The 19,684-nt window shown below is 37.7% G+C and overlaps 1 protein-coding gene across 1 annotated transcript in view; it reads left to right on the top strand.

Annotated features, from left to right (window-relative positions):
• LOC127869779 (protein sidekick-like) overlaps nucleotides 1-19,684 on the top strand; it is a 78,045-nt gene that overhangs the window by 28,460 nt on the left and 29,901 nt on the right. The window contains exons 16-29 of the mRNA XM_052412440.1: nucleotides 1,094-1,285; nucleotides 1,945-2,105; nucleotides 2,522-2,734; nucleotides 3,065-3,296; nucleotides 3,764-3,879; nucleotides 4,308-4,497; nucleotides 6,081-6,179; nucleotides 6,743-6,934; nucleotides 8,075-8,279; nucleotides 9,338-9,441; nucleotides 11,733-11,803; nucleotides 12,305-12,460; nucleotides 15,831-15,900; nucleotides 17,199-17,314. Coding sequence (XP_052268400.1) covers nucleotides 1,094-1,285; nucleotides 1,945-2,105; nucleotides 2,522-2,734; nucleotides 3,065-3,296; nucleotides 3,764-3,879; nucleotides 4,308-4,497; nucleotides 6,081-6,179; nucleotides 6,743-6,934; nucleotides 8,075-8,279; nucleotides 9,338-9,441; nucleotides 11,733-11,803; nucleotides 12,305-12,460; nucleotides 15,831-15,900; nucleotides 17,199-17,314 — 2,117 coding nt within the window. The remainder of the gene's footprint in view (nucleotides 1-1,093; nucleotides 1,286-1,944; nucleotides 2,106-2,521; nucleotides 2,735-3,064; nucleotides 3,297-3,763; nucleotides 3,880-4,307; nucleotides 4,498-6,080; nucleotides 6,180-6,742; nucleotides 6,935-8,074; nucleotides 8,280-9,337; nucleotides 9,442-11,732; nucleotides 11,804-12,304; nucleotides 12,461-15,830; nucleotides 15,901-17,198; nucleotides 17,315-19,684) is intronic.

Here is a 19,684-nt window from a genome sequence, read left to right as displayed (position 1 = left end):
TGGGCCTAGGATCATGAAACTTCATAGGTACATTGATCATGACTTGCAGATGACCCCTATTGATTTTGAGGTCACTAGGTCAAAGGTCAAGGTCACGGTGACCCGAAATAGTAAAATGGTTTCCGGATGATAACTCAAGAACGCATACGCCTATATCATGAAACTTCATGGGTAGATTGATCATGACTTGCAGATGACCCCTATTGATTTTGAGGTCACTAGGTCAAAGGTCAAGGTCACGGTGACCCGAAATAGTAAAATGGTTTCTGGATGATATCTCAAGAACGCATACGCCAAGGATCATGAAACTTCATGGGTAGATTGATTATGACTCGCAGATGACCCCTATTGATATGAGGTCACTAGGTCAAAGGTCAAGGTCACGGTGACCCGTAATAGTAAAATGATTTTTGGATGATAATTCAAGAACGCATATGCCTAGGATCATGAAACTTTATAGGTAGATTGATCATGACTCGCAGATGACCCCTATTGATTTTGAGGTCACTAGGTCAAAGGTCAAGGTCACGGTGACCCGAAATAGTAAAATGATTTTCGAATGATAACTCAAGAACGCATATGCCTAGGATCATGAAACTTCATAGGTAGATTGATCATGACTCGCAGATGACCCCTATTGATTTTAAGGTCACAAGGTCAAAGGTCAAGGTCACGGTGACCCGAAATAGTAAAATGATTTTCGGATGATAACTCAAGAACGCTTTTGCCTAGGATCATGACACTTCATAGGTACATTGATCGTGACTTGCAGATGACCCCTATTGATTTTCAGGTCACTAGGTCAAAGGTCAAGGTCACAGTGACAAAAGTCGTATTCACACAATGGATGCCAGTACAATGGACAGCCCATATGGGGGGCATGCATGTTTTACAAACAGCCCTTGTTTATTTGGTATCAACTGTCAACAAATACAAGATTTGATATAAATAGAATGTTATAACCAAAGTGACTTTATTTGTAAAATAAGCTTCAAGGATCAGCAAATAAAGTATACAATTTGAACGGTTTCCTTATTATTTAATTTGTTTATAAAATGACACAGAATGACTTAAATAAATTTTTTTTATGCAGGTTACACTTTGATGTACGAGGAAAAGGGAGTCAGCAGTACAAGAATCAGTGTGAACAGGAGCGCCATTGAGAATCAGTACAAGATTACCAGCCTGCGCCCAACAACAAAGTACACGATATATCTGTATGCGTCAACGCAGAAAGGGGCTGGCCCCTCCACGACTGCAGACGTTGAGTCAGGGGTGGAACCAGGTAAGGGGTCAGAGTTCAGAAACTGTTTTGATATGTGCCTCGTTCTAGAAAAACAAGGCTTAAAGAATGTGAGTAAAGTGGTGTCCTAGATAGGAAAACTAGGCTTAAAGAATGTGAGTAAAGTGGTGTCCTAGATTAACTGGGCTTTAAGAATGTGAGTAAAGTGGTGTCCTAGATAAAGAATGTGAGTAAAGTGGTGTCCTAGATAAAGAATGTGAGTAAAGTGGTGTCCTAGATAAAGAATGTGAGTAAAGTGGTGTCCTAGATAAAGAATGTGAGTAAAGTGGTGTCCTAGATAAAGAATGTGAGTAAAGTGGTGTCCTAGATAAAGAATGTGAGTAAAGTGGTGTCCTAGATAAAGAATGTGAGTAAAGTGGTGTCCTAGATAAAGAATGTGAGTAAAGTGGTGTCCTAGATAAAGAATGTGAGTAAAGTGGTGTCCTAGATAAAGAATGTGAGTAAAGTGGTGTCCTAGATTAACCTGTGCAGTACACACCAGATAATCAGGGACAACATTTAACGCTTTTATGTTATTTTTCGTTTCAAGGAATTCTCTTTAAAAAAATCCAGTTAAAGTGAAAAGTGTAATCCAGGATTTGAGATGACTCTTTATTCACATGCGTTTAGAGACTTGATATTATGACTCTTTAATATTTCAGTGTTACCCACAGCACCATACAACCTCGGGGTGTCTAATATTAGAGAAAGGTCCGTGTTGCTACAATTCTGGCCTGGATTCGATGGGAAAACTTCCATCTCCCTGTGGATTGTGGAGGCTGCGCAAGGGCAAGATGCCACTGATTTCCAAGAAATTTTCTCAGTAAGTGCTTAAGTTGTTGTGGATTTATTTTGGTGGCTCAAATTGCTTTTGAATGTCTTATATTTTATTTCATTCTATTCCTTTAATATTTAACTAAATTTTGTGAGCGTTGAATTCTGTTCGCTTAATTTTGTTTCTTATGATGTTTTTATGTGTTGTAATTATATGTATGTAATCATCAGTTTCCATGCATTTTAGAATCTTTATACAAAAAATTTGTTTGATTATTTCATATATAGGACTTTTCTGGCAAAGATTTTATTCACACAAGTTAGAACACGAGGACAAACAAATCTTCAGAAAGCAAGTAAATGGCATCATAATATTCATTCACAAAATTGCTTCTTAATTCACCTGGCTTTCAATGGAATATTATGATAAAAAATATTTATTTTATTTGTTGCTTGACTTTTCAGATACACGATCCAGACGCGAGATCCCTGCAGGTGACCAATCTTAAACCCTACACATACTATCAACTGCGCATCATTGCTGTGAACATTGTTGGGCGCAGTCAGCCAAGCAATGCGTCCCGACAGTTTCAGACCATGCAGGCGGCCCCTAACATACCCCCAGGAAATCTCACAGTGAGGACCCTGAACGCCACCGCTCTTAGAATAAGCTGGACGGTAGGTGCTTTTATTTTATGCTTTGGGTAACAGCAGTGGTTTTTCCCCTGATTCCTTGGTTTCTTATTTGACTGAAATACTCATAAATATTTTGTTCAGATCTGGGTAAAGACTTGAAGCTGCTTAGAGGATTTTAAGGTGCTTTCATGATTGGAAAATAGTGCAATGAAAACATGAACATAATATAGTTTTAGGAATTTCCAACTGGTGGTGTGTTTTTGGCAATATTTGAGTTGTTTTCTGCAAGTGTTGAACAACAAGTTATTAAAATATGGATTCATTTACAACAATGGAAACAAAATTGCATTCCGATGTCCTTCTTTATTTCAGCCACTGAGTCAAAGTGACTGGAACGGGGAACCAAAAGGCTACAAGATCTCCTACAGACGTAAGATGGTCCCGACGTGGACCAACGTCACTCTTGCCAACGGTGTTAACATGAACAGCTTCATATTGGCCTATCTCCAGGAATGGATGGAGTACGAGGTGAAGATACTGGCTTACAATGACGTCGGAGACAGCTCTTTCAGTGCCGTGGTGTTGGAGCGGACTCGTGAATCTGGTATGTTTAATATTTTAGCTGCAGTCTGGATAAGTCCACATGTCAAAGCTCATTTGATTGGACATCAACTTCCTTTATAGTAAGCTTTGTAATGTCTATTGCACTTTAAAATAATCAATAATTTTTGTATTATCATTCAAGTCTGTTTATTAACAAGCTATGAGTTAAGTCAACGGTATGAAAGCATCAGTGTTCATGTTCTTAAAACAACCTAAGTTATATATGTTCTAATAAAATTAAAACACTAAGAATTGATAAAAAATCAATATGAATATATATTTTAGAGCTCCAATTTGTGTTTAAGAAAGAAATATTATTTTGAAACAATTCCTTTCTTGTCACTGTATCACCCCAAAGTCCTCCCAATATAATATTATATACTGTAAAAAAGCTTTCCCTAAATATATCTTCTGCATCACTATCTTGCCATACATCCCATCCAAGTACTCTAATCGTCTCGTCTTCAGTTCCCTCGGTGGGGCCAGTAAATGTCAGCGCCACCGCCCTGACAGCGACCAGCATAGAGGTCACCTGGGGTCAAGTACCAGAACTGGAGCAGAATGGACTCATCCAGGGATATATGGTAAGCCTCCAGAACTTTTATTAGTAGTATTGAATGTGAAACTAGTTTACCTGTTTCTTTGGAATGGACTTGAAACAAGTGCATATGTTGTTGAAGCGACAGAAGATAGAATACTTTTGCACATGATCAACAAATTGAGATCTTGTATGAATTATTGATAATTTACAGTATGTCAGTATTATCCAAAAAGCAAATTTTGGTATGATTTTATCCCCACTTGCCAATTTTAGCAGTTAAAAATGCTTTCAATTTCAAGAACACCTATGGTAGCTGAAATGTGAATGTTTCTTGGTTTCGAAACATTATTCATAAGTGCACATATTAATATTTTACTCAAATTTACACTATATTTTATATGTAACACAGATGTTGATGTCTATTGATTTTATCAATTTAACTATTTTATTTTGCCTGATTTTTTTATATAGGTCGAATACAGGTCTATAGAGGCCAATATTTCGCCCATGCAGAAGGAAGTGCTCGGTAACACAACTAACAGCACCATCATTTCCAGCCTGCGCAAGTTTGTAAAGTATCAGGTCCGTGTGCTTGCCTTCACACGTATGGGACCTGGGGTGCTGAGTGAACCAGAAGTGGCTGTGCAGACCTTAGAAGATGGTAAAAATAGAATTGTGTTTGGTGTACAATTATATTAATTTGAAAGTTAATCTCCCATGTAGTCATAAGTCATGATTTCTGTCGATTGAATAATGCAAAATCGTTATTGTCCCCTACCGGTGAAACCGAGGGGGACTTAAGGTCTGTCTGTCTGTCTGTCTGTCTGTCTGTCTGTCTGTCTGTCTGTCTGTCTGCCTGCCTGCCTGCCTGCCTGCCTGCCTGCCTGCCTGCCTGCCTGCCTGCCTGCCTGCCTGCCTGCCTGCCTGCCTGCCTGCCTGCCTGCCTGCCTGCCTGCCTGCCTGCCTGCCTGCCTGCCTGCCTGCCTGCCTGCCTGCCTGCCTGTCAGCTTTTCTGAATCCTGCGATAACTTTAAAAGTTCTTCATATTTTATCATGAAACTTGAAACATATATAGATGGCAATATGGAGATTATGCGTGTCCTTTCATTTTGATCCTATGTCAATAATTCTGGTTGCTATGGAAACAACAACAATTTTTTTTTACTGACAATGGTGGAGTTTCACCGGTAGAGGACCATATTGCTTGGCGATCTCTTGTTATTTGTGGGAAATTTATTTCGTTGATATTGTGGGTTAACAGATCCACAAATTTAACACAATCACATCCAAAAATAACTGACACAAATTCCTCTTAATTTTTCAAAATCATCAAGAATTTTCATGTCTATAAAAAAGTATTTTTTAAGGAAAACTACAAGACAATTTGTAAACAATTTTACAGTATACAAAATTCATGCTTCATGGCTGTTTTTACATATGCAGGATGTATTGTTGTGTGGTCTTCTTTGGAACATATTTCTTAGCTAAATTCTATACTTGTTTTCATGCTCCCCCAAACAATTTTGGGGGGAGCATATAGTTGCCGCTTCGTCTGTCTGTCCATGTGTCCGTGAGTCCGTGTGCACAATATTTGTCCGGGCTATTTCTCAGCAACTAATGACCGGAATTCAATGAAACTTTGTGGGAAGCTTCACTACCATGAGGAGATGTGCATACTTTCAGCGGGATCTGGTCGGATGATTTTTCACAGAGTTATTGCCCTTTGAAATTTTCCATTAACTGTACATATAGTGCAATTCTTGTCCGGGCTATTTCTCAGCAATTAATGACCGGAATTCAATGAAACTTTATGGGATGCTTCGCTATCAAGAGGAGATGTGCATATTATCAGCGGGTTCTGGTCGGATGATTTTTCACAGAGTTATGGCCCTTTGAAATTTTTCATTAACTGTACATTAAGTGCAATTCTTGTCCGGGCTATTTCTCAGCAACTAATGACCGGAATTCAATGAAACTTTATGGGAAGCTTCACTACCAAGAGGAGATATCCATATTATCAGCGGGTTCTGGTCAAATGATTTTTCACAGAGTTATGGCCCTTTGAAATTTTATATAAAAAAATTCTTGTCCCCCCAACTACTGTGCCCTCAAGACGTTTCCTTTTATCTGAATATATTGTGCAATATTGTGACAAAAAAAAACTTTTGGGAGCATCACCCGTCTCCGACGGTTTCTTGTTCTTGAATGTTATTGAATCTAAAGGTTTGCTGTTCTTTTCCGCAGTGCCTGGCCCACCAAGGATTATCTGGTTCCCGTTTGTGTCCTTCAATAATGCGACCATAGAATGGGAGGAACCAGAAGAACCTAATGGCATCATTCTTGGTATGTTACTCTGCCAGTGTGTTGTTTTCACCATTTTTGGAATTGGGTTGGGGCTCTTTAGATGGGGAAAATTGTGAGTGTTTTTTTTTACTAAAATTGGGAAACTGTTGTTTTTTTTGCTTATAAATACTTAAAAATGGATTATACAAGTGTTTTAAATATTATATTGACAAACAAGTTTCAATTAATACAGCTGGTTATGGAGATTAACTGAAATTTGAGATTTATTTACAAAAACATGTTGTTTTTTTGAACTTAAAGATCAAAATTTTAGGCAAAAAATATGGGAAAAATATATAATTTTGAGGATGGACATTGGGCTGAATATCGGCCTAAAATTTTACCAAAAAACCCAAATAGTGTGCCAAATAGTTCAATATAGGCAACGTGTTGACCCAGATTTTACTGTGCAGTCAAACTGTGTTTTTTCTGTTAAAGGTAGTCCTTCTGAGCGAATTTCCAGTTCAGGTAGAAAGTGTCATCCTTGACCAGCCTGTGCAGAATGAAATTGAAGAATTTGTTGCCTTGAACAAGGCTTATACATTATTATGTCTGCATTTCAGCATACCTGGTCTCGTGGCGAGTGTCCGGAAGTTCAGACCCGCTGAAGAACGTGACAGTGGGTGCTTCAGAGCGCAAGTTGACGGCAGAGAACCTTCAGACACAGGCTTACTATGAGTTCTATGTGACCGGTCAGACCGTCAAGGGTTGGGGAGAGAGGGCCATGGTGGAGGTGTTTACAATGAGCAACCGCAGTGAGTAGTGCATGGATTATTTCCCCTTCTTTTGATGGGGCTCTTTGTTTAAATGTCACTTTTTTGGTGAAGAATATTCAATGTTAGGGAATGAAATACACTGGGGGTAAGATTAGTGTCAGCAGCAATATGCTTCATTTGAAAAGGCTATGGAAGAGGTGTTTACAATGAGCAACCGCAGTTAGTAGTGCAATGGCTGACTCAACCTTCCAGGGCCCTTATTCACCAAACAATAAGTAGACTTGAGTCTACAATAAATAATATTCTATAAACTGGAAAATTTAAGGTTTTCACAATGAGTTAATGCAGTGCGTAGTGCACTCTGACTTTCCATTCCAGGGCCTGTGTTCACCAAACAATTCTTAGATTTAATTATGTGAACTATATAATATTCTTTAAACTGAAAAATTAAAAAAATGCTTTAATTTTGCATCACATTTGGCATTAATCACTGCTATGTTCATCATTCTTCTTGTAGAGCCTGTAAATATGAAAAATATAATATTTTTATTGGTTTTAGGTCTTGTTTTTATTGTTAAGAATAATATTTTATTGGTGAATACGGGCCCATGACATGTTTCCCTTCTTGGTATGGGACCTTTTGTGTTATTGCATTTTTGAGTGAAGAATATTCAAGGCTTGGGAATGAAAAATTCTGGGGTATTATCTGTTTTTGAGGAAATATGTTTGATGAGAAAAAATATTTTATTTGTTAATGTAACCTTTTTGCATGATAGCATTGGCAGCCAAAAAAAACAGAAAGTGAATTTAAAGTTCTGAAGTAAATGTGTGTATTTGCTTTAAGGCTCAGGATTCTGTTTCATATTTATAAATGTTTAAAATTGTATGACTGTGGCAATGGCATTGGCCTATGTGGTCTTATGTGGCCCTTCTCTAAACAAAAAATACCATAAAAGTGGAAAGGATCGTCCCTGACTAGATGTGCAGAGTGCAAAGGTTATTCAGGGACTACATTTTTTGCCTAGAATATATTTTTCTTTGTAAGAGTATGCCTTTAAACACAAAATACAATGATAGCAGAAAGTTTCGTCCTTGATTCTGTGCAGACTGCACAGGCTTATCTGGGACGACATTTTCCACACATGCATTAAGCCCAATTTTCCTATGTCTGTGTGCCAGGCCCTCCTCAGAGCCCCAGCAAGCCGGATATCCAGGCCTCGTCCGTTCTTGCCCGCTCAGTCACGATCAGCTGGACTCCCGGGCACGCCAATGGCTACGGACCTATCCGCAATTTCACGGTACTGTATCGGAGCATGCCGAGTGGAATCTGGACCAGCGTCCCTGGAACAATCCTGCATACGAAGACCACCTACAATGTGAAGGGGTACAAATTCAGGATTAACATATAAACCACTTATTTGTATTATGCCAGTAGTTTTTAGCTCGATGTTTTCGGAGAAAACCCGAGGTATTGTCATAGCCAGCTCGTCGTGTCGTCCGCTGTCCGACGTTCGCGTTGTGCTAAAACTTTAACATTTTGTTAAGGTTTTGAACATTACCTGTAAAATCAAATTGCTTACCCCTACAACTTTGAAACTTCATATGTAGATGCACCTTGATGAGTTCTACAGGCCACTCCCATTTTTGGGTCACTAGGTCAAATGTCAAAGTCACTGTGACCTTAAAAAAAAAAATTCTGACAAGCTTTCATTTATTCAAAACTGCACCGGTAGCCGAGCGTGGCGCCTGTTATGCGGTGCTCTTGTCTTCCTTTATATATTGTCTGAAGTTTTGTAAATGTATATAGTGTCAGTAGTTTTCTTCATATTTTGTAAACTATTTTTAGGACTATGAAAAAATAGAGGAATTGAAATGCATGAACATGTTGTCAATTTTAGTTAAAGAACTCATTAAATTCTTGTTAAAGTTTTTCACTACAGGTATTGGGTAATTTACCATCTTTAATAATACGTGAAACACATTTGTTGAACAAGTGAAAACTATTGTCCAAATAAGTTTTAGTACTCTAAATTAACATATACAAAGCTAAAAGGATGTGAGCCTATGATTGTTATAAGTAAACATTTGTGATTTTGATATGTACTCTAAATTAAAATGGGCTGTGCTCTGTGAAAAAGGGGTTTAATGCAGGTGCGTAAAGTGTTGTCCCAGATTAGCCTGTGCAGTCTGCGCAGGGTAATCAGAGACGAAACTTTCCACGTTATGATATTTTTTGTTTAAAAAATCTCTTAGCAAAAATCAAGTTCAGGCAGAAAGTGTCGTCCCTGAAAAGCTAGTGTGGACTGCACAGGCTTATCTGGGACGACATTTTACTCACATGCTTTAAACCCCCTTTTCACAGAGAGCGGCTCAAATATTATCTAAAGAAGTGTGAGACTATGACTTTTCAATTTTACTTTTGTGATTTTGAATATTTTTCAGGCTGAATCCAAATACAAATTACGTGTTCCAAGTTGCAGCCACAAATGACGTGGGACGCAGTCCATTCAGTCAGCAGTCAGACGAAGTCAAGACATTAGAAGATGGTTGGTGCTTTGGTTTTAACATTTATGTACTTACCGTTTTTAGCTCTTCTGGCCGAAGGCCTGAAGAGCTTATGTGATGGCGTGATTTCCGTCGTCCGTGCATGCATTAGACTTTTGAACAGGGCTCAACATTAACAGTTGTCCTATTGCCCCTGGCAAGTAAAAGCTGGGTCCGGGTAAGTTATTATGCCCCCCTTCGAAGAAGAGGGGGTATATTGCTTTGCTCATGTCGGTCGGTCTGTATGTCGGTCCGTCCACCAGGTGGTTTCCGGATGATAACTCAAGAACGCTTGGGGCTAGGATCATGAAACTTCATAGGTACATTGATCATGACTCGCAGATGACCCCTATTTATTTTGAGGTCACTAGGTCAAAGGTCAAGGTCACGGTGACCCGAAATAGTAAAATGGTTTCCGGATGATAACTCAAGAACGCATACGCCTAGGATCATGAAACTTCATAGGTAGATTTATCATGACTCGCAGATGACCCCTATTGATTTTGAGGTCACTAGGTCAAAGGTCAAGGTCACGGTGACCCGAAATAGTAAAATGGTTTCCGGATGATAATTCAAGAACGCATACGCCTAGGATCATGAAACTTCATGGGTAGGTTGATCATGACTCGCAGATGACCCCTATCGATTTTGAGGTCACTAGGTCAAAGGTCAAGGTCACGGTGACCCGAAATAGTAAAATGGTTTCCAGATGATAACTCAAGAACGCATACGCCTAGGATCATGAAACTTCATGGGTATATTGGTCATTACTCGCAGATGACCCCTATTGATTTTGAGGTCACTAGGTCAAAGGTCACGGTGACCCGAAATAGTAAAATGGTTTTCGGATGATAACTCAAAAACGCTTTTGCCTAGGATCATGACACTTCATAGGTAGATTGATCGTGACTCGCAGATGACCCCTATTGATTTTCAGGTCACTAGGTCAAAGGTCAAGGTCACAGTGACAAAAATCGTATTCACACAATGGCTGCCACTACAACGGACAGCCCATATGGGGGGCATGCATGTTTTACAAACAGCCCTTGTTTTATAATCTAGTTGTCCGCCTAGGCAAGTGCAAAAAAGAACAAAGAGCATTTAATTTAGACTTTAATTGCTGTATTCATTTTGTTAAATGTGCAAAAATAAAAAAGGTTTCGTGGTGTATCATTTTGATCTTTATTATGCATATAGTTGCCGCTTCATCTCTCCGTCTGTCCTTCCGTCCGTGTGTCTGTCCGTGCACAATTTTTGTCCGGGCTATTTCTCGGCAACTAATGACCGGAATTCAATGAAACTTTATGGGAAGCTTCACTACCAAGAGGAGATGTGCATATAACAGCGGGTTCTGGTCAGATGATTTTTCACAGAGTTATGGCCCTTTGAAATTTTCCATTAACTGTACATTAAGTGCAATTCTTGTCCGGGCTATTTCTCAGCAACTAATGACCGGAATTCAATGAAACTTTATGGGAAGCTTCACTACCAAGAGGAGATGTGCATATTATCAGCGGGTTCTGGTCGGATGATTTTTCACAGAGTTATGGCACTTTGAAATTTTCCATTAACTGTACATATAGTGTAATTTTTGTCCGGGCTATTTCTCAGCAACTAATGGCCGGAATTCAATGAAACTTTATGGGAAGCTTCACTACTAAGAGGAGATGTGCATATTATCAGCGGGTTCTTTGCCCTCAAGACGTTTCCTTTTATCTGAAAATATAGTGCAATATTGTGACAAAAAAACTTTTAGGAGCATCACACGTCTCAGACGGTTTCTTGTTAAAAAAATATGAGGTTTACAGTTAATATGATATTTCATATTTGGGCAAGTGGCTTTATGTTTAGGGCAAGTAGATTTTCTAAGTTGATTTTTAGGTTAATGTTGAGCCCTGTTGAAGTGGGGTATTTTTGGAAATACATACCCCTGCCATTCCATTTAATTTTCTTTATTTAAAACTTATTTAATCTAACTTTATTAAAAAAAGGGAGCAACTTTCAGATTGTTTTGAACTTGTCAGTTACCCTAATAGCCTATAATTCATTAAATTGTCTTAAAATTGCTTGATTGCAGATTAGCGTAGTGGAGATTGCCAAAGTCATCCCTTCGTTGTTCTTTCATAGTCGCTTGTTTTTCAATTTGTTGCCTGTCATATGCACTACCCATGATTATATCCCTGTTTTTCCTATATATCCAGAAGTTGAATTTATGTGGTAAAATCTCAAGAAATATTTATGCGAATGATCAGATTGCCGGTATCTGGTATTAAGTTCATGTTTTTTGTTACAGCTCCGGAAGGTGCACCCCGTTATGTGAAGGTTGATCGTTTGAACACCACGTCTGTCAGAGTCTCATGGGAGGTAAGAAAGCAAGCCTGCTGTGTGTGTGTGGGGGGCCATAAGCATGTGCGTAAAGTGTCGTCCCAGATTAGCCTGTGCAGTCAGCACAGGCTATTCCTGGACAACACTTTCTGCTTTAATGGCATGTGTACATGAGTGTGGGTGTTAATATGTAGTATCAGTACTATTGGTTGATATGTGGAAATACTTTTTTAATTAATATCCCTTCTAATTAATGAGTGGAAATCATGTTCATTATTTGGAAGTTTTTCAAATATTTAAGCAAAATGCTTTGGTGCATGGTGAAAGACTTGTAAACAAAAAACATCTGGTAAATTTCTGTTTAATATCCATGTACTTCTTAAAAATAAGAAAATAAAAAATATTGAAAGGTAAAAATTAAGGTGTTTCCATTATAAATTGGCACAAAAACGTATTGGGTTATGACGATGTTTTCCAGAGCCATGCTCAGATTGTATTGTTTCATTTATTTACGATGTTAATCTTTACTTTGTTCCCTAGCAACCGTTACCAAGCACCTGGAACGGCCAGCTGCTGGGCTACTACCTGCTGTATCGCCAGGTGGAGAACACCAACTACCAGGAGGTGCACATCCCTCTGGCACAGACCAGTAGGGAACTCGTGGGCCTCGAGAAGTTTGTCAACTATGAGTTCCAGGTCAGCCATTGTTTTACCTACAATTTTTTCATACATTTTTTACATAAATTTTTTTTATAGATTTTTATAAACATTTTTAGCTCACCTGAGCACAACGTGCTCATGATGAGCTTTTGTGATCGCCTTTTGTCCGTTGTCCCTTTTGCGACGTCAACATTTGCCTTGTTCACTCTCTAGAGGCCACATTTATTGTCCAATCTTCATGAAATTTGGTCAGAAGATTGGTTTGAATAATATCTTGGATGAATTCGAAAATGGTTACGTTTGCTTGAAAAACAAGGGTGCCAAGGGGCGGGGCATTTTTCCTTATATGGCTATATATGGCTATAGCAAAATCTTGTTAACACTCTGGAGGCCACATTTATTGTCCGATCCTCATAAAACTTGGTCAGAAGACTCATCCCAATGATATCTTGGAAGAGTTTGAAAATGATGTCGGTTGTTTGAAAAACATGGCCACCAGGGGGGGGGGCGGGACATTTTTCCTTATATGGCTATAGTAAAACCTTGTTAACACTCTAGAGGCAACATTTATTTTCCGATCTTCATGAAACTTGCTCAGATGATTTGTCCCAATGATATCTTGAATGAGTTAAAAAATGGTAACCTTGGCTTGAAAAACATGGCTGCCAAGGGCGGGGCATTTTTCCTTATATGTCTATATATGGCTTTAGTAAAATCTTGTTAATTTTCTAGTTTGCTCAATCTTCATGAAATTTGGTCATAACATTGGTTTCCTGTGTAGTAAAGTTTGGTTTTATTATGTCAATATTATGTGACATTAACTGTGTTATGTAATTTTTCATAACGCAGAATTTTCATAGTTAACATAACTGTTTTAGTCATTTACACTTATGATAAGCCTTTCAACTAAGAGATAACTGAAAGAAAGACAACATGTACATGATTTTGCAGTATTTATGCAGTATTTATCTCCCTTGTTAAACCTGGTTCAGTAATCTATTTTTAGTTCTGCTCTGGAATTTGGGAAGATATTGATCATTGATAAATGCACTGTTGTGAGGGAGATTTGACTACTCTACAATTGATCTCATCTGAACTGTATAAAATAAGCTGTTTGGCTGATTTAAACACCTCTTGATGCTTTCTTGAAAAGTTAACAGCTCTTGAAAAAGGTTGGAATGTTGAAATAATTAAACTCTAAATTATTTTTAACACCAGCATCAAGACATTTTGGCATTATTTTCTTAGTTATTCTTATTATTTAGATTATTTTTATTTGGCATTTTCTAAATTAGAAAGACTATTCTATTTCAATAACTGTAGTAGATTTTTCTTATTTTTACATTTGATTCACTGAAGTTTCCTAATCTCCATAAATATTGTTCTTTAGATTAAATTTTGTAAACTAGATTTTTGAAGCACTTTCTAGACTAACAGTAACTTTTATTTATATCAGTTTTTTGGACAGATTTTGAACTTCTTTTTACATTCATTAAGGTATTTGCTGTATGTTGTTCATTTTTGTAACGATACTTAGATTCTTTAGACTTGGCTTGTACCTGTTCTTAATTTTCTGTCATTGTTCTTCATTTTCCGAGTTCTTGGAATATTTTTTTTATATTTTTGTTAAGGCTGCCTTGGAGTGTATTTAGGCATCCCTGACTGAACGCCTTTAGTTAATTGAATTACAACCAGTCAGTATATTCATCCTGACCGGAAATAAGAGTTTTGCAAACAAATATTTCCGCATTACATTAGTGCTTACAAAGTTACATAACTTGTTACCGTCCTGTGACCGGTTCATTTGAGTAAGTAAACGAGTCCGCACTTCGACACCTGGATATGACAGTTGAGTTTGATAATGGTTTGGATTGGTAAAAAAACATGGCCGCCAATGGGGGGTCTTTTTCTTTATATTTATATTTTAAAAAAGCTTGTGAACACTCTAGAAGTCACATGTTTTGCTTAATCATCATGAACTTTTGTCAAAACATTAGTTATGTGGATGTTTCGGACGAGTTTGAAAATGGTCGTGATCAGTGAAAAAACATGGCCACTAGGGAGTGGGGCAGTTTTCTTTATATGTATAAAGTGACAACATGTGAACAGTCTAGCAGACACATTTTTTCCCAATCTTCATGAAATTTGGACATATCTTGGAAGAGTTAAAAAATTGTTCAGGTCTGTTAAAAAAACATGGATCGCCAAGGGGCCATTTGTTGTTCATTCTTCATGATACTTGGTTAGAACATTTGTTCCATTGATATCTTGGGCTGCATAGAACAGGTCATTTCTTTTTATCTCAGGTGAGCGACTTTGGGCCTTTTAGGCCCTCTTGTTTGACATGCATTTTGAACTAGGGATCTTATTTACCTATGATGAAAACGAGAAATGATCTGACATTGAAGAAAATTGCTTTTTTTATGTATTTTTAAATGAAAAAGTATAAACATAAAACTGTTCACAACTAATGCATGTTTAATGTGGGTTGTCTGTATTGTATTTTGGGCCTGTGGCTTTTAATTAGGAAATAGATGGTCCTGTCTTGTCTCTCCACCATCTTTTGTTTGTATGAGTTGCTTCGAAGCTTTGATTGGAGTCATGGCATTCCTTACAAACAATTTAGATTTTTATTCTCACGGGTTCATAATGATATGCTAGAAATTAGTGGTTCATATTTCCAATAGTTAAAAGTATATTTTTACCCCAATTTAATTCAAATATTCCAATTTGTCTTTTTTATGTTTAGAAATTATATGTCGGAGAAAGTCCAGGAGACAATTTGTATGGAAAGTATAGTGTATGGAGAGTTTCAAAGTATAGTGTATGGAGAGTTTCAAAGTATAGTGTATGGAGAGTTTCAAAGTATAGTGTATGGAGAGTTTCAAAGTATAGTGTATGGAGAGTTTCAAAGTATAGTGTATGGAGAGTTTCAAAGTATAGTGTATGGAGAGTTTCAAAGTATAGTGTATGGAGAGTTTCAAAGTATAGTGTATGGAGAGTTTCAAAGTATAGTGTATGGAGAGTTTCAAAGTTATTATATCCATTTTACTGATATGTTTGCAGTGATTTTTTAAATAAAAATAACAGCCTCTTACAGGCTGTTTCCCAATGGCAAAAAGTAACATTTTTTCCCCAAAATGTGACCAAATTTCCCCCCAAAAGATGCCAATTTTTTTTTAGATAAACACGTTTATTATACAGCAATATATTATTCAGTAGCAATATAATATAAATTGCACAATGCTGTTAAACACTCACTAATAAGCAATTGGAATATAATTTATATTATTAATTATAATCATATGAATAATGTTTTCAGTTTTTCCAATTTCATGGTTTATAGCCCCTTTTTCTCAATCCAAATCACAGGCTGTAAACTATAAAGCAAAACAAATCACTGCAGGTCCAAGTCTACAATGGGATCAGCCGCGGTCCGTCTAGCACCCCTGTGGTTGTGTATGTGGGAGAGGCCGGTAAGTCTTGTGAAGCCTTTGTTAAGAAATTGACAGTGTTCTCCAGAAAAAGTTGAGAAGCCAGTTATATTTTTAAAGTAGCCGGCAACTAAGAAATAAAACTGGTGTATTTGCATCATTTCAATCGATATTTTGGGGAATGAAGCTAGCATCTAGATAGAATGTAACCGGTGAAATCGCTCGTCGCCGGTTCTTCGGTAGAACACTGAATTATTTTTTTTATTTTTAGCTCGGCGTTTTCGGAGAAAACCTGAGGTATTGTCATAGCCAGTTCGTCGTGTCGTCCGCCGTCTGCATCGTGCTAAAACCTTAACATTTTGTTAAGGTTTTGAACATTTGCTCTAAAATCAAATTGCTTCCACCTACAACTTTGAAACTTCATATGTAGATGCACCTTGATGTGTTCTACACGCCACACCCATTTCGGGGTCACTAGGTCAAAGGTAAAGGTCACTGTGACCTTTAAAAAAAAAAAAAATTCTGACAAGCTTTAATTTATTCAAAACTGCACCGTAGCCGAGCGTGGCACCTGTTATGCCGTGCTCTTGTTTATTTTATCTTATCAGAAAGCTGGATTTTGACATTATATAATTGATATGTCTGCACGTGTCAGCTGGATTTTGACATTTTGACATTATATAATTGATGTGTCTGCACGTGTCAATCATATTTATGATAGTTTGAAATATTTTTCAATCATTACTTATGAATATCAGATGTTAAGCTATAAAACCGTTATGGCATGCATGATGATGCTTAAGATTATACAATTATACATTCAGGTTACTTATATATCTGCATAGTACTTATAACTATAAATGAGCTGAGTAATGCAAAAATGGGTCTATTACCATAAGCTTCCAGCATAGCCCAATACTTTTGCGTATTACTGCAGTCTGTCCATGACCTTCACTTTCCACTTTTAAGTCACGCAAGGCTTTAGTTTAAATCTATTTTTGCTATATTGCATTGAAAGCCTTAGGCTTATCCAAATGCTCTTTAGTCAACATGGACAAGAACCAGTACTTGGTGTCTTTGGGGGAAATAGAAGGAATGCTTGCAGTGGCGAGCCAACCCGTGACCTCCCGGTCATTAGGCCGACACCATAACCACTACACCATGGCTGACACCATATCCACTACTCCAAGGCTGTGTGGTCTCATAATCAGACAAGGTAGCTTGGTCTGGAGCTTAGCTGTAAGCACTTAGCCAATAACTCATTTGCTTAAAGGGGTTGAAATGGCAAAATCTTGATCAGTCATTTGTACAGAAGAAATGCAAAATGTTTCACATTTCAGCTCCGTCTGCACCACCAGTGAATGTCATTGCTATGGCAACCAACTCGACGGATATGAGCATCACCTGGCAACCCCCGCCAAAGGAGACACAGAATGGGGATCTGTCAGGGTATCAGGTGAGATGTACAACAATCTGTGAGTTTAGAACCTATTATTTGTTATGCCCCCGGATCGAATGATGGGGGGTATATTGTTTTGGGCCTGTCTGTCTGTCTGTCATTATACCCCCATTACTGGTAATGGGGGCTATATAGGAGTCACTTTGTCGGTCTGTCTGTCCCGAAAATTTCATCCGATCTTCACCAAACTTGGTCAGTAGTTGTAACTAGATGATGTCTAGGTCAAGTTTTAATATGGGTCATGCTATGTCAAAAACAAGGTCACAGGGTCACTTAGTGCGTTTTAAACAAAAAGTTTGTCCTGACCATAACTATGTCATTTATCGTTAGATTTTAAAATGACTTGGTACATTCGTTCACCATCATGGGACAGTGTGTCGCATGAAAGAAGTATGTCAATATCTCAAAGGTCAAGGTCACGCTTTGATTTCAAAGGTAAAATGCTTGTCCGGGCCATAACTTTGTTGTTTATTGTGAGATTTTAAAATCATTTGGCACATTTGTTCACCATCATTGGACGGTGTGTTGCGCGAAAGAGTTACGTTGATATTTCCAAGGTCACGTCAGACTGTGAGTTCAAAGGTCAAGATTGGCCATAAATTAGCTTTTCTGGGCCATAACTATGTTGTTCATGGTGAGATTTTAAAATCATTTGGCACATTTGGTCACCATCATTGGATGGTGTGGCGTGCGAAAGAAGTACGTAAATATCTCAAAGGTCAAGGTCACACTTTGAGTTCAAAGGTCAAAAATGGCCATAAATGATCTTGTCCGGGCAATAACTATGTCTTTCATTGTGATATTTTAAAATCATTTGGCACATGTGTTCACCATCATTGGACGGTTTGTCGCACGAAAGAATTACGTCAATATCTCCAAGGTCAAGGTCACACTAAGTTCAGAGGTAAAAAATGGCCATAAATGAGCTTTTCCGGGCCATAACTATATTGTTCATTGTGAGATTTTAAAAATCATTTGGCACATTTGTTCACCATCATTGGACTGTTTTTTGCGCAAAAGAATTACGTTGATATCTCCAAAGTCAAGGTCACACTTTGAGTTCAAAGGTCAAAAATGGCCATCAATGAGCTTGTTCAAGCCATAACTATGTCGTTCATTGTGAGATTTTAAAATAATTGAGCACATTTGTTCACTATCATTGGAAAGTGTGTCGCATGAAAGAATTTAGTCGATATCTCCAAGGTCAAGGTCACACTGAGTTCAAAGGTCAAAAATGGCAATATATAAGCTTGTCTGGGCCATAACTATGTCGTTCATTGTGAGATTTTAAAACCATCATTGGACAGTGTGTCACACGAAAGAATTATGTTGATATCTCCAATGTCAAGGTCACACTTTGAGTTCAAAGGTCAAAAATGGCCATAAAAATATTTCCGGGCCATAACTATGTCATTCATTGTCATGCGAAAAAATTCAAGAGTCCGAAGGCATAATAAATAAGCTTCTCTTGTTTTGTGAAGACAGCATGCAAAATAGTCTGTGTCAATGCAGCATGTGGGGTATACGTCACGTCTGTTACAAAGCTCTAGTTCTGTTTGTCAATCTGTCTGTCATTCTGTCCCAAAACTTTAACCTTGGTCATAACTTTTGCAACATTGAAGATAGCAACTTGATATTTGGCATGCATGAGTATCTCATGGAGCTGCACATTTTGAGTGTAGAAGGTCAAGGTCATCCTTCAAGGTCAAAGGTCAAATATATGGGTTCAAAGCGGCGCTATAGGGGGCATTGTGTTTCACAATCACAGCTCTTGTTTATCTTTTTATTTTAGCTTGAATTTATCGCAAGTCAAAGGTTTATTGAAACACTTTCTAGCCTGATTCCCTGGTAGAATCAGTACTTGGTACCGTTGTGGAGGTCAAAAGAATACTCCCATAGTGGGATTGCACCCATGACCTCTGGGTAACAAGACAGACAACATATCCCTTATCGAGGGCTGCCCGCAAGACTGTCTTAACTGTCTTTTTTGAAATTTTACAGGAGAAGCAAAAAACATCACATTTTCTCCATTCTTATTGTTAACAACAAAATACTTCACATTTTATTACAGAATGGAGAAACAAACATATTTCATATAATCAAAAACATATATCTTAAAAAATAAAATAACTTTGTAGAATTATTTGACTTACTACACTCTTGCGCTGAAATTGGACATGTTTGGGATTTTGAATTCCCTGCAATACTGTAGTAAGTCAAGTTACTACAGTATTGCAGGAAATATTAATGGTAAGCAATACTTTTTTTTCTCTGCAATACAAAAGTAAGGGTTCTAGAAATAACATTAACATTCTTAAAAAGGGAACTTTTTTTTTTTTTACTTTTTCAACACATGTTACTCTAAAA

This window comes from Dreissena polymorpha, chromosome 2 (genome assembly GCF_020536995.1).
Source record: "Dreissena polymorpha isolate Duluth1 chromosome 2, UMN_Dpol_1.0, whole genome shotgun sequence".
In the NCBI taxonomy this organism is placed as follows: Eukaryota; Metazoa; Mollusca; class Bivalvia; order Myida; family Dreissenidae; genus Dreissena; species Dreissena polymorpha.
This window is presented reverse-complemented; position numbering and strand designations above follow the sequence as displayed.